The 20,025-nt window shown below is 41.4% G+C and overlaps 1 protein-coding gene and 1 pseudogene across 1 annotated transcript; both read left to right on the top strand.

The window, feature by feature from the left end:
- Positions 1–20,025, top strand: part of LOC137849153 (kinesin-like protein KIF27) — an 85,868-nt pseudogene that overhangs the window by 52,413 nt on the left and 13,430 nt on the right.
- Positions 1,821–6,652, top strand: LOC137849152 (zinc finger CCCH domain-containing protein 11A-like). The gene is given in 8 exon segments (XM_068668649.1): positions 1,821–2,906; positions 3,275–3,468; positions 3,670–3,789; positions 4,565–4,688; positions 5,122–5,229; positions 5,232–5,324; positions 5,849–5,965; positions 6,471–6,652. Coding segments are annotated over 7 exon segments (723 nt in total). The 5' UTR covers positions 1,821–2,906; positions 3,275–3,414; the 3' UTR covers positions 6,578–6,652.

The following is a 20,025-nucleotide window of genomic DNA, read 5'->3' as shown; positions in this document are numbered from 1 at the left end:
GCTTTGGAACTCTTAGCTTGAGGTTTTCCTGCAGGCCATGAGGTTTCTTGCAGCAGCAGGGATGAGTTCTGTTAGCAAGAGGCTGTTCTGTGCTTCGACTGTGGGAAGATGAATGGTTACCCGTGCACCGTTAAATAGAACTTGACACCTAGGACACCGCACTTGCAGCCTGTGGGGTGCTTTAACAAACAGGTAAATCAGCAGAGGCTGTTTTGCAGCCGGGGTGATGCTGGGTGATTAAAAAGCAGGGGCAGAACAAGGAGTTTCTAGTGTTTGTTCTTGCTTGTCATCTGACTCTCCACTTCCACTGTTCGTTAGAAAAAAGAACAAAAACAAAACAAAACAAAACAAAACAAACAAACAAAAAAAAAAACAAGGGGTAAGCATCTTAATATCTTTATTATAAATGGAAGGCACAAAACAGACCAGCTACAGAGACTGTCCAAGAGAAATACTTGGTGCTTTATAAACAAACAAGGAAGTACCCTTAGGTGGGTGTGATAATCCTCCTCTAATGCGTTTTTGGAGTGCAAAAATAGATTTGTTCTTGCTCTTCTCTCCAGGACAAAGGCAGAATAGGCAACTGCAAAGTTAGACCAGGGAGGTCAGTTTGTTCCATACTGAGAAAGACAAGCCTGTAAAACAAACTAGACAGATTTTCTTGGTACTATTCATCTTCCTTCAGCAAAGGCAAAGCTTATGACACTTGTTGGTGTGTATTTCCAGACCCCCAGCTACTGGCACTGTAGCGCATCTCTAATTGTTTGGTAGAAAAGGTTCAAAATCTCTTAATGCAAACATTTTTCCAGCACCCTGGAGCAAAAAAAAAGAAATCTAAAAATCTTACCAACTTCTATTACAGACCTGCTGAATGCACCAGAGTTACTCATTTTTATTCAGGATTTCAGGGACAACTTCAGCTGGTTTAGCGCCCGGATTGCCGTGTTAGCAGGTGTCAGTTTAAAAAAAAAAAAAGCTTTTGAGGTCCTTTTTAAAATGAGACTGCTTTTTTGGAATTTAGGGCTGCGAGGTATGCTTGGTTTTGCTTTCTTCCTATTCCTTAGACCAGATCTATTCAGATTCTGAACAGTGTTCCCGGTCTGTTCAGGAAACTGGAAGGCAACAAGCAAAATGATGAGCTCCTTGGGCAGTCAAAAGAGCTAAATCTGGAGAGTGTTTTGAGTCAAACTTCCATGCTAAGGAGCACCAGTAATTGTTAGAAGTAGATGCAGAGGAACCTGCATGGCACTGGGTGTGTTTCTGAAGGTGCTAAAGGTGTGAAGTGACGATTCCTATCCATAGTAAAGAAGAGAAGGAAAGCTTGCACTTAACTACTGTTTTTATTCCCTTTGCCCAGCAGTCAAAAGCAGTAACTAATATGAGAAGCCAACTTTTCCTCTCTTTATCTTAGATTTGGGAAAATTCCCTGCCAAAAAAATATTTCCTGGAAAATTCACTAGTGTTTGTGTGAGTAAAAGGTTCCAACCTTTGATTATTAATTTGTAAGAACTATTTCATCCACTTTTGTCCAGAAGAGTCAGAAATAATTTGCACAGAAATGTGCAGCGTTTTAATGAAAGGATTCAGAATCACTCTAATTTGAACTTTATCTGGTCTGGTTGCAGGTTTTGTGTTTAGTGTCTTTAAAAATAATAATAATTAAAATTTCTGACTTCATCTCAGAAAAAAGAAAAAAAAATGCTTGTGGCTAAATAAAATCTGTTGCAGCTCTGCTCATCGAAAAATCATTGGCTGTTAAATTGGACCTAAGTCGTCTTCTCTAACCTTTCATGATCCTGAAGCAATGGATGAGGATGGATGTATGGATTAGGGAACAGCACCTGGTGGCAAACCTGTGGTATTTGCTACAGCGCAGAAAGAAAAACCCAATTGCTTCCAAAAAATCCAACTAATTCAAAATCCTTGGCATCATGCAGTCATGCCACTGGCAAAGTGAGCATTCCCCTGCCTCTCAAAGCTTGCTGTACCCTTGATCTGCTGTCTTCCTGCTGTTAATTGATTGCAACTCTACGTGTCTGATCAGGGCTACGAGTTGTTCTCGCTATGGAGATCATACAACATATACTGTGCACGCTTGTGTGTATAGATCTGTTTATCCTGTATGCATGTACATACGTCTGCATATTTGTGTGGTGGCCCCCAGATCACTCATGTTACAAAGCATCGGCCTCGAAGGCATACTCATCAAAATCTTTTGTAGAGCCTCCATTTTTTTCTAGTTCCCTCAAAATGAGAGAATTTTTACGCGCTCTCTGTGTCAAAAAGGCAAAAATTCTGATTTTCACTGTCGCTCTCGCTAACTTTCTCTCACTCCCTCCTCGTGTGTGTATAAACACAGATGTGTGTATGCGTATGCACATCTGTGGATTTATATGCACTGGTATGTTTTTTGCTGTACAGGTAATAAAGACGGGGAAAGGTTTTTGTGTTTTCTTAATAGGTGAAGAAATCTTGAAGACCAGAGATTGGAACATACCGAATTTTAAATTAAAAAAAAAAAAAAAAAAAGTTAAATTGTCCGGCTGTGGAAGATGGAGCCTCATTTTTGCAGCCACTTTGAATCACGAGTTCATCTCTAAATGCGCTGGGTTTTTTGTTTTTGTTTTGTTTTGTTTTTTGGTTTTTATTTTTTTGAAGAGCTAACTAACCCTGGCTGTCTCCAGTCTGAGAGAGCATTCAAATGGACTTGCTTCCTCTATTAGTTATAAGCTGTTTAAAAGCACATCCTATGTTTGAATTGTGGATGAGAGGTTCCCTTGGCAAAGTGAGGAGGAAAATTCTTCCTACCCCTTTATTATTAATTCACGGATTCAGTCTTGGTTTGGCCTACAGGAGAAGTTAACTGGAAGTCTTTGAAGATCGATAACTTTGCTGAGGTTGTCCAGGTAGGTGAAATGGAAGACCCACAGTGCCTGGAACGTACTGTTTAATGCGTCCTAACTGTGTTCTAGAGAAGTTATTTGTAGCCAGAGTTGATTATTGACTTGCATGTATGATCAGGTGGTTTTTTAAGGAGTGACTCCGTTTTCAGGCTTCCAGATGTGCTCCAAGTCATCTTACTGAGGATGTGGAAGAGAACACTTGCTGACAAAGCTCCTGGCAGCTTTACGGAACTTTCATATTTAGTTAGTTCATGTAACAGCTGATTTCAAGGCTTTGCTCTCTTCGAGAGACTGATAACTTGATTTGATGAACTGAAGAAAGCTGGAAAAATGTTGGTTCCTCATTATTTTTCACTTGTTACTTTCTTTAGGGTTACTTTTCAAAAGAAGATTTCCCTGCTCACAAGCCAGTAGAAGACTTTCAGCCCAAGCAAGGGTGAAGACAGCTCTCTCCAAGAGCAGAGGAAGGCCCTGTGGAGAGAAGCCGAGCTTGTTAGCAGAACTCGTCGGCATGTCTAAACAAGGAGACGATTGCTACTTCTATTTCTATTCTACCTGTACCAAGGTATGGCTGGCTTTCCTTTGCTTTGCTTTTTTTTCCCATTTTTTTTCAGGAAGGAGTAGATTAGGAGGAGGAAGCACGCTGGTCTTTGGTTAACTTGAGAACCAGATAGATTCTGAATTCAGTTGTAGCAACATTAGGCAGCAGCATGGCCATTTTTGAGGCTGTACTCTATTTTCCTCGTTGGTTTCCTTTTGGTTCCAGGGAGACAAATGTGCCTACCGCCACTGCGAAGCTGCTCTGGGCAATGAGACGGTCTGCAAGCTGTGGCAGGAGGGTCGTTGTTTCAGGAACGTCTGCCGATTCAGACACATGGAAATTGACGTGAGTGCCTAACGATGTGTTCTCAAAATCAATCAACAAAAGCATTTTTCAGTGCCGTAGGTGTACTGATTGTGCTTTTGCAGGATAGATTTGTTTGCTTCAAAATCATACTGGTTTCTGTTACCAAGAGAGGGGGTGGGAGGAAGCAGAGGAAAATAAAATCAATGCCTTAGGTATGTCTTAGCAATATATATATATATTTTTATTAGATGCTGACAGTTTTCTCAACAGATGCAGAATAGCTGTTAAATAGACTGCTAAAACCTGCTGGAGCAGGGGGGTAATAAACAGGCTGTTCTATCGTCATGGGAGCAGGCTTGATAATGAACTCTCAGGTCTCTTCTGACCCACAGTCCTTCTGATAACGCTGTTCTAGCTGCCTGGGGTAGGAAGTGGGGAAAGTTAAAGGTGCAGAAGAACTAAGTCTCCAAGAAGTAGTTCTAGACAGGGTTAACCTAGGCAATTTCAGATGTTCTTTTTCCCTCTGAATAATGTTAGTATAATCCTAGGTGTATTAGTTTAACCCACCCTCAACTGGTGTCTGAGAGTGCCTGTCTTCTCTAACTGAATGATGACAAATCTAAATGTGCATAGTGGTTCCAGCTTATGCAAACTTTGTGAATATGCCCAGAAATACTCCACTGAACTGAGAAACTGACCTTTGGAATGATGTTTCAGCACTGTGTTGTGACAGCTGTCATGATCTGGAGCTGCGCATCTCTTTGCAAGCCTCAGGTGCATGTTATCACGAGCTTTTCTTTCTTTCTGTCTTCAGAAAAAGTGCAGTGAGATTCCTTGCTACTGGGAGAAGCAGCCGGGAGGCTGTCAGAAAGCCAACTGTGCTTTTCATCATGCAAAGGGATGTTACATCGATGGACAATTCTTCCCACCAAGCAAGAGTGAGTTTAGGTCCTTTTTCTTTAAGCGCTGAAGACTTAATTTGGAGTATTACTTAGTGGGTGCCAATCCTGTAGGGGGCATCAGGTAACTGTTCATTTGTGAGTACAGGAAAAGGTCTGCAGTCATAGGTGTACTGCACCGAGTGTACTGCTGGTGTTTGTTTTCTGCTTTCGTGCTCAGCTTCTCTTGGCTTTGTGTGATGTTTGCCTTGCAGTTTGCTTCCTGTTGTTTCATCTTTTGCTGGGTGGTAGGGAGATGTGTTGTTGTTCGAAGGGAAGTCATTGTTGACGGTGTAAACAGTGATGGGATGGGCAAAAGGAGATGCTGAATTCGTTGTCTGTGCGGGTTATCTGCCTTTCCTACCACCTCTTTGCTAAATTGTGGTCAAAGTTTTAAACTGTCATATTACCGATGATCCTCCTCTTCCTCTAGCTACACTGCCAAGTCCGCCTGAGTCCACGGACGATGCTTTGAAAGTGGCTCAGATGTCACTGCAGCAAAACAAACTTTCTGTCCAGTCAAATCCCTCTCCACAGCTAAGGGGGTGATGAAAGTGGAAAACTCTGAAAATGTCCCAAGCCCTACACACCCTCCAGTTGTAATCAATGCTGCAGATGATGATGAAGATGATGATGGTGAGCATGTTTTGGTTCTTGGAAGGAATTTGTGCTGTAAATGATTGTGTAAATCTTTGTTTCTTGAAGGAATCTGTGCTGTAAAGGAATGTAGAAATCACAGATGACCTGAGGTCTGACTAGCGATAGGGCAGGCAGTGTGGCCAGGTCACTGGTGGCTTTGTCCGGCAGTCAGTGGACAGAACCTGAAACGTTGGAGGAAAGCTTGGAACCACTCCTGGCTTTAGCTGGTCTGTTGTGTAAAGTTCTATGTGAAACTAGGAAGGAAATTTCTTTTTTCTGTCTGAAGAGCAATGTGTTGTGTAGTAGTTAAAGCTGCAGAGAGAATCTAGAGTCCTAGATGTTTTGTCCTAGTGTATTCTACTTAGGAGTTCATCAGGTCAGTGTAGCTCTTTAAAAAACAAAACAAAACAAAAGAGCAACAAAGTTTTTTATATGAAGCATGGGCTGAAGTGTCACTGCATGAGCTACGTAATCATGAACAATCTGGTCTATGCATAACTGAATAGATTTTTCCCCTTCAGACCAACTTTCTGAGGAAGAAGAAACTAAAACTCCCGTCCAGCAACCAGCTGCGGAAGGCAAAAATGGATTACGGGTGATTTCCACTCGCAAAGGCAGTTCTACTGCTACTAAACAAGGTATTCCAGCACCTTAGTAGGATAAATCAGAAGAACTTGACAGTTAACTCAAAAGCAGTGTGGTGTAAAAACACAACAAAATGTAGGGGTGCTGAATGGACTCGGTTATTTCCATGATCTCATTTCTGCCATGAATACCATCATGTGCCCATTGGGTCAGAAAGGTGAACTCCTTTTCTTTACTTTTGGAGAACAAAACAGGGCCACAGCATGGAGTTGAAATGGCCGCACGTGCAGCCTTGCAACCACTGTTGATAAGCCATATCTAACGATAGAGGGATCTAATATCGTGTAAATGGATTAAAATTAAAACTACATTTTTAAGCCTGAAGGATGAAAGGAGGGGCAAAATGCCCTTGGTTCTCTGGCTCTTTCACTTGTGAGGAGTGTTGCCAGGCTTTATTCTAAATACTTCAGAAAGTTGCTGAGCGCTAAGAAGCCTGAGGACCTGTGGTCCTCAGTGAGTGCCTCTAAGCCAGTCTCATGAACTGTTTCCTATTTTCAGAGGGCAATCTGAATTTTGGAATAAAAACACTTGAGGAAATCAAATCTCAGAAGATGAAGGAAAAAAATAAGAGACACAGTGGTGAGTTAGTACAGTCAGTACTTTAGGTGTTAGCTGAGCACGTGTTTCGATGATAGATGGTGGCAAATAAGCATGTTAGTAATAGACACAAGGTGACAGCGTGTGGGAAGATGCTCTTTTCAAAGTTCTTGGAAATCTGTGGCTTTATTAGTTTAGTTGAAGATGGAAGTGGTTCAAGAAGAACTGAGTTGTGTTTTTGGGCTATTCAGCGTATTTTCCTTGAAACAGTAGATCACCGTATTTAAAGCTATGTGGTTATTCCACAAATGCTTGAAAGTCTGCTCCTAACGTCAGCCTAGAGTCCTAAATTGTGATGTGCTGCTCATTTCTTTGTGGTGTTTGAACATTTGCCAGTTAACTGTAAATTCATGCATGTATAAAAAGCTGTACGCAGACCAGGAAGCTGCTGATGCTCCAACTGAGTTTCTGGGTGTGCATTACGCTCCTCTTAACATGTGTGTTGGGGGCTTACAGCAGTGCTTACAGTAGAGCTATTTGACCTGCAGTGTGGGTTAAGGTGGGTAACATAGAAAAGGGATTCGGTGTTACTGAAACACTGGATATGTTACTTTTATTATAGTTAGCTTTGTTACATCATGTCTAAAACTAGACTGAAGCTCTTCAGGGCATTGTCCTGTCTTCTGTTTCTGAGAAGTACTTAAATGCTTTAGGGAACTGAAGCTAGAAATACACCCTTTTGTTTCAGTCATTTCACAGTTTAGCTTTCTAAACGTCTCTTTGTTTATCAAGTCTTTAGGGTGGAGTAAGCTCTGTGTACTTACAAATTGCTGCATCAGACATGCTAAAGCAGTGTTCCATGTCATTAGTGGGACCGACTTGGTCTTATCTGTTGTTTTAATATAAAAATCTGAAATAATCCATTCACGTATGCTGACATGGTTTGTAGAAAAGCATGACCTACAAATGAGTAAAGCACTAAATAAATAAATAAATAAATTACTACTTGCTAGAAATAACCATTGCTATAATGTTGCCTTAAAATTATATGGTACATGTATATAATGCTCATCTTCTGTTGGTGATGCATGAATCTGAGTAACAGGTACTTTTGGCTGCAGGAGCTGTGTTCACAACTCTTACTGCTTGGAGCAGACTGCACAGAGAGTTGCACTAACAGCCTGCTAGTGATATGCAGATCAGAAAGTTGGGAAACTGGGTCATTTATGGGAGCTGTCAATCCATGCCATGATAGTGTTGCAACTTGGATTATTGAGGGCTCTTTTTGTAACGGGGTTACTTACTTCCTTGACACATTAGTGAAAGTCTTCTCTCAAGACTGTGGCTCTTGCTAATATATAACACAAATGGAAACAATTTCAAATACTTGCCAGCAGGCTTTGCTTCCTTTTACCTTCATGCAGATTTTTCCTGTAGCCTATGTAGTAGGGAATATTGTGTTCAGATAAATAGGGTTTGGGCAACAGGCTGTTATTTACTTCCAATATTTTACCGCACTTCAAAACTCTTCCTTGAAAACTACTGTAGAAGTTGAAATAATGCTTCAGGTCATAGTTTGATCTGTGGAATTATGAAACTCCTTGTGGTATTTGATTAAGGAGGCAGTGGGGAGGCATTGGGGAGGCAAGGACAATCCCCAGACAAGGACTGTATATCTCGAAACAAGATGCTGCAACTCATGATAAGGAAGCGGCAGACAGACAGAGAAACAAATGGAAGGACTATAAATCTCAAAACTGGACATTGGAATTCATTATAAAGATACAACAAATGGAAGAATTAGCAACAACCAGCGCTTGCAATTAAGAAACATGCCAGCTCAGCAGATTCCTGACCAAAGGTGAAAAGTACACTGTGAGGAAGACTCGGGGTCTTCCTCCCAAAGACCCCTGCCCACGTCCCAAAGACCCCTGCCCACAATTCTTGGGAGGCTCTACGCAGGCGCAAGGTGTCAAAAGGCTAATTAGCATGAGAAGCGAGGGAAGGCGGGGATAGGTAAGGAATATGTATAGGCGCTTGTAGAATATTGATAGACTGATTGTATAAATTCAAGACTGCTTTCCGCCTTGGGTATGCACGATAGGTGGAGAGATCCCCTGTGCATCATCCAGCGCTGCAATAAAGAATATACCACTTCAAGGAATTTCGGCTTTGATCTTTGAATCATATTTGAACACTTTCTTTCTGTGATCAAAAAGCTTCCTTAAACACAGCCTCAAGCTCAATTACACCAGTGTGTTTTTAATTTTCTACGGCTGGTTATTTCTATAGCAATACAGAATAACACTGCTCATAATTCCTGAGGTGGGGGGAACTATACCAGCCTCTGAAAGGGTGCTAGCAAGCACCTCTAATTAGCTGAAAGCTTTTGAGGTATCAGCCCATTGTTTTTTCAGGGAGGGGGGAATGGGAGCCATACTTTGAAACTGAAGTGCTAGGTGCTTAATAAAATGGGTCTGCCAGAATTGTAGGTGTGGTGCTAAAATATGAAGCCTGGCATGGTGGTAGGCCTTGGTGAATCACTGGATCCATCTTTAGGTGTTGCAGAAGTGGGATAATTTGATCCTGCTGTAATATGAATAGTATTGAAATGTCCTACCAACTGAATTAGCAATGTTAACAACTATCTGCGACTCAACTAGAAAATAACCTGCAATCTCATGTATTTGCAATTCACTTTATAAACTCATTGCCATCCATTATGATGATGATGATGTAGAAACACCGAATTCAGGAATAAGGTTTTGTAAATTGATATCATGTTGTCACTGTAGTATTTCAGTGAATTGGAACAGCAGAATTCCATGGGTAGTACTTGTTAAATGTACTTGTCAGCTGGGCTCTTAATTGCATGCCAACTACGATAAGACAGCAAAGGTATACTTACTGGTGTATTTATATTGGTGTATTTATAGACGAAAGAAGGGAGTTTGCAGCCACTTTATGTACCTGTGTAGAGGTTCAGCTACGTGTAATTGTTTTCAGATTGTATGTGCAAAAAGAAGGATTTGGCAGCATTAGCCACTGCTGCCACTGTACAAATAAAGACTGTTGTGCCGTTGTACTGTTTACATTAACTATAAATACACCACAGTAGAGAGAGACTAGAAATTCCAAGCTTTTACTGAAGAGTCATACTATAGTTCTTTTTTTTTTTTTTTTCTTAAGCCAAGCACAGCAGGGAGTCTGCAGACAAAACTTTGAGTGTTGTCTGCTTTAGAGCAACATCCAGCATCATAAGTTCTTGTGGAACATGACTGAGCACTTTTATCTGGTGCTTTTTCTTGCTGTAAAGATGCACCTGTAATCTTTTCTCTGAGCTTCAAGTTTCAACATATTTTGTGTCCAGCTAGTAAGAGCATGAAGTCTCTCAACTTTAACTAATTTCCTCAGCTGGTTAACTATATAGTTATTTAGCATTAAAATATTTGTCAATGTATGCACACGTGTGCATATGTGCACAGTCTTGTCTGCACAAAAATCCAAATGTATCCTGTTCTGTCATTTAAAGAGTGACAAATATGAATTACTTATGATGTAGATATGATTGACCTGTATTTTCTAGATACATAGTTGTGGTCTGATCAGCTAATCTGAATATCAGCATCAAGTAGATTCACAGCTCAATGGCCGTTTTCTCCTAAGAATGACCAGCTTCATTTTCTCTTCTTTTGAGAGAAATGGAGTTGAGTAACTTTGTGTGATGAGAATGCTCTTTTCTGTAACCTTTTTGTCTCCTGTAAACTTAAGAGTAGAGCATGGTTCTTTCATCTCTGATAAGTGAAATGACATATTCCTTTTAAATCATTATTTTGGGGAATGGTCTCTGCCATGCTATTGTTGCATGTTGACATACCTGAGTATATATGGAGCACCTATACAATTTTGGACTGGAGAAATTCTGGAGTTAAGTGGTAAAGAGAGCCTGTGGAAACTTCTGCAGAGTCTCATGTTCTTTTGTAATAGTACTTAATAAGGAACAGATTTGTAGGTTATCTAAGCAGATAACTCAAGAACTTGTTTCAAACTCTAAAGATCCCTTTTGAACAGTAATTTCAAGAAGTATGTATCATCTCACTACACCTCTGTCATAATATGTCAGCATATCTAGATGTCTGTTTTCTATGAAATTTGTAATCAGAGATGGATATCATCACTTTCAATACTCTGCTAATTGACCAAACTCTGCATGGAAAAACTGCAGTTGGACAAACATAGATATACCCAGGATCTAGCTTTAATGCTAGGTAAATGATTTGATCTTTAGAATGGTGCCCCAGGGATGTACATGTTGCTTTTAGCTACAGGCAACAACAGAAGGCATAAGTGTTACTTAGTTCTGTCTCCTCCCAACGTATCCTCTGTGTCTTGCTGTAAGAACAGGTGAACTTGATGTTTGTGGACGGTACCAGCTGAAATGCTGGGTTCACCTCCCTGTGGAGAAAACTGCTTGCTGAATCTCCAGTGCATTGCAAACAAAATTAAACTTCTTGTAAAAGAAGAGATAAGGCTCCTTACCCCAAACTGGAGCTTGCGTATGTGTATTATCTACTTCATTTTTAAATTGTGTTTGTCAGGCTCTGGGGATGGCATCTGAAATAGTTTTTAAGCACTAAATTATTCTATTCTATTCTATTCTATTCTATTCTATTCTATTCTATTCTATTCTATTCTATTCTATTCTATTCTATTCTATTCTATTCTATTCTATTCTATTCTATTCTATTCTATTCTATCTATTTCCACCCAGAACATGAAGACCAGCTTCTTGTAGAGCCACCTTTTTTCCACGAAATCTCTCAAGAGCGAATGTATTAGCCTAAAATGTGTTTGGTAGACAGTTTTTTTTTTTTTTTTTTTTTTTTTTTTTTTTTTTTTTAATGTAATTCTTCTTTAGTTACCTAAGGTAATACAGTGTAGTCGGTTAAAATATAAATAAATTATACTGTATCTTTTTGATTTCTCCCTCATTCCCCCAATTCCAGCCCTGTCTTATGCTTTCTAAGCCAAAAAAAAACCACTTCTGTGGTTTAATGATATGAATTATTGCTTGTTTGATCAAACAATGTTTTCATTCTACCTTCTGTGCTACTTTCCCAGGAAACTGATAATTAAAAGAAGCCAGCTCCCTAGAATTTCAGACAATGGCAATGGAATCTGCTCTAATCAGTTCAGTCCCTACCACTGCATCTCGTTTTGCCTTACTACAACTGGAAAGTGATACTGATTCAGAGCCTGGAAAAGGCAGAAGTGGCCGACGTGCTGGTAAATCTCTAGCTTCAGGGTGTAGATCTATAAATGTGAAGAAAAGAGAGAAAAGAAGAAAAAGGAGAGAACAGCAGCAGAGTGAGGTCAATGATGTAAAGGGATTGTATTTTCAACAGTGAGTAAGGTTGTTGTCTCATCAAGAGTTTTTGCTGTCCCTGAAAAGTCATTGGTTTTGGTTTTCCCTGTGAAAGAAGAACTACTTAATCGCAGATTACATCTTTACATTGTCCTGTCTTATGTTTCTGAGAAGTACTTACACGCTTTAGGGAACTGAAGCTGGAAATACACCTTTTTGTTTCAGTCATTTCACAGCTTAGCTTTCTAAATGTCTCTTTGTTTATCAAGTCTTTAGGGTGGAGTAAGCTCTGTGCACTTACAAATTGCTAAAGCAGTGTTCCATGTCATGAATGGGACCGACTTGGTCTTACCTGTTGTTTTTCATATACAAATCGGACAGAATCCATTCGCGTTTTGCTCCTTGAGCTCTGTCGGCATTGTGTCTACAGATGTGTCTGTGTGGACGTGTGCCTGGGCACTCCCGGCGGCTGCTGGGCCAGCAGCTGCGAGCAGTTGTGAGCGTGGCTCGCCTACTTGGAGACCGCTTGTGTTTGAGGGAAAACTCAGCCTTTACCGCTGAGCTCCACCGGAGCCGTAAGGAGACGCTCTCCTCCATGACGAGCGCGGCGATGGAAGCCGCATTTCGCACCCCTGCTTTGACCACAAGCAGACGGCCCCCTCCACCCTCCCCAGGACTCGAGGGCGAGCTGTGCGCGTCCCTGGGGGCCGGGGGCTGCCCCCCGCTGCCCTCCGGTGTCCCCTCACACCCATCCCTCAACCCCCGCTCCGCCCGCGCCCTCCTGCCGCGGGGGGCCGCTGTGCGCGGCGGGGCGGCGCCGCCGAAGGTTGCGGCCGTTGCCTAGCGAGGCGCTGTCACCAGCAGCTCGGGCGGCCCAGGCGCGGCCCGCCGGCCCCTCAGCCCGCCCGGAAGCTGCCTCCCGCCGCCCGGAGCAGGTTTGGAGCGGGGAGCGACGGGGCCGGGGCTGGGGCTGGGGGGAGCCGCCCCACAGCGCCGCTGAGCCGGCATTTTGCTTGGTGTTTGTTTGAGGAAGTAGGAAATGGGATCTCTCCCCTCCTCCGCCCCTCCCCTCCCGCGACTAGTTTGGGTGTCATTTTGGGAGGGGGGGGCGGGGGGGGGGAGTCAGTAAGTTTTCAGTATGTGCTCGTGATTGCCGTGCCCTTTCTGAAATGAGCAGGATTTCAGGCTCTTGCTTCTCTTTCTTGGTTTCCCTTTGCTCTGTTCTGTACAACAAGGCTTTTTGTCAGCTTCCAATGTTTCTCAGCTCTGAATGGACAAGCCCTCAATGCAAATGGGTGTGAGTGAAATGCCAAAACTCTTCTCTTTGCAACCACAGAAGACTTGTGTTTCAATCTGGTTGCATTTTCATGCAGGCTGAATTTGATGTGCTTAGCTGGTGAGTCCTGCCAGTTGGGTAACAGAGCAAAAAGGCTGCGTGGGAGTTGAGCAAGAAGGAAGTTCAGCAAACTTTCCTTTGCATGGCAAAGCCTCCTTGACTGAGAATCAGCAAGAGCAGAAGATGTGTTTGGGATCCGGCAGCATTTGATACCCATCGAGACTTTGGAGTGTTTCTGGTAGACATTTGTAAAGAAATCCTATTCGATGCTTCTTCTTGTGCTTCAGAATTAATAGATGGGGGGCAGTATAAGGAACCATGGTTGCTGAAATATATAACTAATAAAAAATAGTTCCATATGGGCATAAAGAGACGGATTAAAATCAGAGGAATGCTTGGTGTGTAGTAATCACAACTATTTAAAATCATACCCACCATGTAAGCAACACGACAGCTTTCTGTGCTTCTGAAATTCTAAATACTTGGCCCTTGTAAGCAGAAGATGGCTTTCAAGCACGTGTGTGTCTATAGGTATAAATTCAGGATAAAAAGGTTTTGTTTGAATAATTTCTGTTGCTTATGCATCGGTACTGTAGCAGTGAGAAAATAAGGTTCATTGTAAGTCTATGCTTTATCAACAGTTCATTAACAAGATCTTACAATATTGTTGCTTCATGCGGCAGTATAACATCCAAACAGAAAGTCTGACCACTTTCAGACCAAAGGTTAAGTCTGCTAGCTTAGAAGGTAATAGAAGCAAAATTAGTTTCTGCACTGGTTTAACAGTTAACATATCTGCTTTTTTATCACAGTTCCTTTCCAGGGTGTAATGATGCTTATGTATTCTTTGGGAAACTCTTCAACATTCTGTTTCAGCAGGGAGTTAATTCTTTATTATTTAACTCGGAGAACATTTTTTCTTAGGTGCAGAAAATTGCAAATGAGGTGAACAGAGGAATTGTAACAGATCTCGTAATGACTTCCTGAATACCGAGTGGGGAGCACAGAGATGGAGGCCGGCATGGAGGAGATCCTGGTTAAAGTTGCAGTAAGGGTCAGACCTCTGCTTTCCAAGGAAGTACTTCATAACCACCAAGTATGCGTGAGATTAGTCCCAAATACACAACAAATAATCATTGGGAAAGACCGTGTCTTCACTTTTGATGTTGTATTTGGCAAAAACTCAACCCAAGAAGAAGTTTATCCAGTTTGCATTAAACCTCTTCTAGTGTCTTTGGCTGAGGGATATAATGCTACAGTATTTGCATACGGACAGACAGGTTCTGGGAAGACTTACACCATTGGAGGTGGTCACATTGGTACGTTGTAAAAAGTCTTTTTTTGTGTGTGTGTGAACAATGTAGTTCTGCAAATTAAGTATTTAATACATAACAGATGATGCTTGAGAATTTTTAAGAGATAATGAAAAAATGTATAGCAAAAAAAGACATATATATTCCAAAGTTTATGTGATGGTTGTGTTCTAAACACAAATTCTGTGTCCGTTAGGCTATACCAAAAGTATGAGAGAAAAAAAAAATAAAAAAAATTAAAGTGCTCTTTCCCATTCTCTATTCTAACAGGCAACTTACACTACTTTCTGAAACACAGTGCTTTAGAAATTTTGGCTACATTTATCCTACTTAGAAAGTATCTGCTTTAGGTAATTGTATGAAGCAAACTCACTCTTGGACTTTTTTCAGAGTCTGACAAAGAGATTTCATAGATAAATTTCATGGAATAGAATCCTAGAAGGGTTTGGGTTGGAAGGGACCTTAAAGATCACCCAGTTGCAACCCCCCGCCACGGGCAAAGATGTCACCCACTAGACCAGGTTGCCCAGGGCCCCATCCAGCCTGGCCTTGAACACCCCCGGGGATGGGGCATCCACTGCTTCTTTGGGCAACCTGTGCCAGTGCCTTGCCACCCTCTGAGTAAAGAATTTCTTCTGAATATCTAATCCAAATCAACCCTCTTTTAGTTGGAAAGCCATTCCTCCTTGTCCTATCATTACACCACCTGCCAAAGAGTCCCTCCAGAGTCCCTCCCCAGCTTTCCTGTAGGCCCCCTTTAGGCACTGGCAGGCTGCTGTGCCTAAAGCCTCTTCTCCAGGCTGCACAACTCCAACTCCCTCAGCCTGTCTTCGTAAGAGAGGTGCTCCATCTCTCTAAGTATCCCTGTGGCCCTCCTGGACTCTCTCAAATACTTCCACGTCCTCGTGCTGGGGGACCCAGAGCTCCAGGTGGGGTCTCACGACAGCAGAGCAGAGGGGGACAATCACTTCCCTCCCCCTGCTGGCCATGCTGCTTTTGATGCAGCCCAGGATATGGTTGGCTTTCTGGGCTGGAAGCACACATTGCTGGCTCAGGTGGAGATTCTCATCATCCAACACCGCCAGGTCCTTCTCCTCAAGGCTGCTCTCAATCTGTTTTCTGTCCAGACTGTAGTTGTGCTTGGAACTGTTCCAGCACAAGTGCAGAACCTTGCATATTGGCCTTGTTGAACTTTATGTGGAATTCAAATTTTGCTTTTTTAAAGGCAGATATCTGAAACTCTACTATTCGACTTACTTGGTATTTCCAAGTCAGTGTTTCTCAAACACCTGAGACTGGAAACTACTATTTTTCTGTATTAGTTTGCAGAAGAATTCTTCAGCTTCTGCATGTATACAATTTTGCTTTCTGACTTTCCCTGAAATCCTGTATCACCAGCTCTGGTTATCTTCCCTTCCGTATCGAGAAGTCACAATTTGTTTGTCTGTTCTGCTGAATAAGAGAGAAGAAGTGGAGTAGCAGGAATTAGAAGACTACCTGGATTTTTCTTGGTCCTTGATTCTGAATTTGAAACCCTGAAAATTATGTATTCGTTCTTTTTGCATAAAGGATTTGAAGTTTTATCATTAATTCATTAGCAAGTTCAAAATATTTTTTTCTTCTAGCGTGATTTTTTACTAATTTAATTTTCTTGTAGTCTCGTACCCGCAGAAAGTAGTAAAGTTCTGTATCATTTCCATGCATTTCTGATCAACAGAAAAGCAAATCTTTACATGAAAACTTGGGAAAACTGAGCTCTTCCTATTCCTTATTATATTGAGTGATAAACCTCGCAGACTTCTCTTTAGTTTTAGTCTTTGTAATTTGTGTGACAGAATGACTGCAAGTATCTGTGACATCTGTGTTTATATTTTAGCATCATTTTCAGAGGATGAAAAAGGCATAATCCCACGGGCTATTCAGGAGTTATTTCAGCATATTTCTGAAAACCATAACATCAATTTCCGAGTGAAGGTATCTTATATAGAGGTTTACGAGGAAGAACTTTGAGATTTATTGGAGTTGGAGACCTCTGTGAAAGATTTACATATCTGAGAAGATGAAAAGGGAAATACAGGTAGGATTTCAGCTCTAGAACTTTGTGCATTTGATTTCTGTTGTGTGCACAAATTATTGTTTCCATCTCTTGAAAAGAGAGCTTACCGATGACTAATACTAGACGAAGTCACGTTTTCAAAATATCAATTCAGTTTAGCTGATCTGAAGCAGCCTTCATTTGAGATTCCTATGAACAATATCAATGTTCCTCCAGAAGCAGCATCAGGTGGTAAGGTAGTACTGTTACTGTTTCTGCAAATTCAGCATAGAAACACAATTGTGCATGATTATTCAGTTGAATGAATGCTTTAAGATTAAGCCTTTGCTTCTCACTTCAAAGTTATATTTGTTAAGCTACTTATGCTGTAAATATCTGCTTCCATTCCACTAAGAACTATGTTCTTAACATAGGCTGGGAGTCACTTTTACTACAAACTTTCAAAATTTCTGTCTTTTTTTTTTTTTTTAACTGACAAAGTAAGCTTTGAGCTAGGTTTGCTCATACTTTTTTTCTAGATAGCACTAGGTTGCAAATTGCATAAGACGATGTGTAAACACCTAAGTGTATTCTGTGTATTCTGTTTACAATACTGTTTCAAATGGTGTGACAAAATACACCCATATATTCTATTTCTGCAGGTTTCAGATGTGTTGTACTTCATGCTTTCCACATACTGTTTTATTTTATTTAGCTATGTGCTACGACCTTATAATAATGCAGGCTGGTATGCTTCTGTGATTTGTGTTTATAGATTGACTCTTCATAATTGCAGTAAACTTTTACTGAAAAGTTTAAAATTAATGTAATTATTCTGATTTTCTTTTGGTGTTTGAAGTGATTGTTGGTGCTAAGGAATTCCTAGTAGAATGTGCAGATGAAGTGATGAGCCTGTTGGAAAGTGGCAATGCAGCTCGTCACGCAGGCACAACACAAATGAACGAACACTCTAGTTGATCACATGCCATTTTTACTATCAGTATTTGTCAGAAACAATCTGCAGAGTCTCAAAAAAAATAGTGATCCACAGGATTCATCTTGGAAATCAGTCCAGATGATTGCTTCAAAGTTCCATTTTGTGGATTTGGCAGGATCAGAGAGGGTGACAAAGACTGGAAATACCAGTGAAGGATTCAAAGAATCAATTCAAATCAATAGTGGTTTGTTGGCCTTGGGAAATGTCATCAGTGCTCTTGGAGACCCAAAAAGGAAAAGCGTACATATTCCATACAGGGATGCTAAAATCACTCGCATTCTGAAAGACTCCCTAGGAGGGAACGCCAAGACTGTCATGATAACATGTATAAGTCCATCCTCATCAGACTTTGATGAATCTGTAAATTCGCTCAAATATGCAAACAGAGCCAAAAACATTAGAAATAAACCAGTTGTCAACTACAACCCTGATCAAGACCGGATTGATGAAATGGAACTTGAAATCAGATTGCTCTGAGAAGCTTTGCAGAACCAACAAGTTGGTAATCAGTGTTGACATGACTTAAATCAAGAAAGAACCTGAATCAGTTTGCTAGAAGAACAGCTCACCCAGCTTCAAGTTCAGTGCTTCAGCTACGGAAACTGTTTGGACGAAGCCTTCCCATTCCTGGTTGATTTGAATGATGATGTTAGCTTAAAAAGCAGGAAGCTCTCACCGTGCAGCAAATTGACACTGGAACTGGCACCATGCAAGAGCCCCATCATATCACAATTCTTCAGCTGAGGAGAGAACTAAAGAACTGCCAGGTATTTCATTCTAAGTTGATTGTTTAGGTACCTATGAACAAATCAGAAAAGCTAATGTGTCTGTCTTGTAGGAGGAGGAGATAGAGTTCCAACAAGCTAGAATTTTATAAAATCAACCTATTTTCATTTTTCACACTGAATTCTGGTAAGCCTGTAGATTGTTACCTCGCAATCGCATACACAAATTCTGGCTTTTCTTGGTTCTCATCATCCTAAATTACAGCTCTGTTATTTATTCTTCATTTTTTTTCTCTGGCTTATTGTAAAGCTCTGCTTCCCAGGTTCAAAACAGTGTAAGAGCTGGGTTTAAACTGAAAGATACCCAGGTAAGCATGCCATCCACAGCTCGGAGGAGATGGTTAGGGAGATGCTAAAATAAACAGGGCAATAAAGGCTCTTGAGCAGCTCTTAAGAGTTGTATTTACTTGAAAGATATAGGTTGTACAGAAAAGATAGAGTTGTACAGAAGTATCTGTCTTTAGAATAGTAAGACATAGTGTGTCTATACTTTGCATTTGGCTCCTAAAGGTTTTCTGGAAGGCCAACTACATTTGGAAGTAACCTTCAATCACTATTGGATCACTTACCCAGAAAAACATCTGAAAAAAAATAACATTATAATTTCTTTAATCTTTAGGCTCTTCTTTGAGATGAAAAATGAGGAGGGCCATCCTTATTTTTTTGTTTGAGAAGTGTATTAATATTATGATTGATGCTGAGATTTTACAGCCAAATCTCACAGCACACCGAAGAAAGTAATTGGATTTAAATACCCACTTTGTAAGGTAGTGTTGGTTATGGGTCCATTATTTCCTTTGGGAGAAAGAAACTTGTCAAAACAAAATCAATAGATGAGAAACAGAAGTAAAGAAACGACTGGTGGAAACCACTTTTGAAGGGAGCAGCTGATTCCCCAGAGGGCCATGCTGCCATAGCCACAGGGACCTTGACAGCCTAGAAAGGTGGGCTGACAAGAACCTCATGAAGTTCAGCAAGGGCAAGTTCAGAGTCCTGCACCTGAAGAGGAACAACTGCAGGCACTAGTGCATGCCGGGGGCCACCCTGCTGGAAAGCAGCCCTGCAGAAAAGGAGCTGGGCGTCCTGGTGGCCACCAAGTTGAACATGAGTCAGCCATGTGCCCTTCCTCCTAAGAAGGCTAGTGGTTTTGTTGGCTGCACTAGGCAAAGTGTCACTAACAGGTCAACAGATGTGATCCTTCCGCTCAGTGAGGCCACAGCTGGAGTAGTGTGTCCAGTTGCAGTTGCAAACTGTATTTTGTGGTGCGTTATACACAGCATAGGCAGCCAGTCAAAAGAGGTGATTCTCCCACCATATTTAGCATTGATGTGGCCTCACCTTGAGTATCGTGTGCTCAGGGGCACCCCAGTTGAAAAAAGGATGTGAAGATAATTGAAAGTGTGAAGAGGAAGGCAACAAAGCTGGTAGAAGGGCTGGAAGGCAGGTCCTATGAGGAGAGACTGAGAACACTTGTGTTGTCCAGTCTGAAGAATAGGAGGCCAAGAGGCGACCTCATGGCTCTCAGCAACTTGCTGAGGAGGGAAGGTGCTGGTCTGTGCTGCTGGTAACTGAGGGAAGAATGCATGGGAATGGCACAAAGCTGTGGGGGATGTCCAGTTCACGCTGGACATCAGGGAAAATTTCTGTACCGTGAGGATGGTCAGACACTGGCACCGGCTTCCTAG

Source organism: Anas acuta, unplaced genomic scaffold, assembly GCF_963932015.1.
Source record: "Anas acuta unplaced genomic scaffold, bAnaAcu1.1 SCAFFOLD_67, whole genome shotgun sequence".
In the NCBI taxonomy this organism is placed as follows: Eukaryota; Metazoa; Chordata; class Aves; order Anseriformes; family Anatidae; genus Anas; species Anas acuta.
The sequence above is the reverse complement of the archived record's forward strand: the minus strand, read 5'-3'. Positions and strand labels throughout refer to the sequence as shown.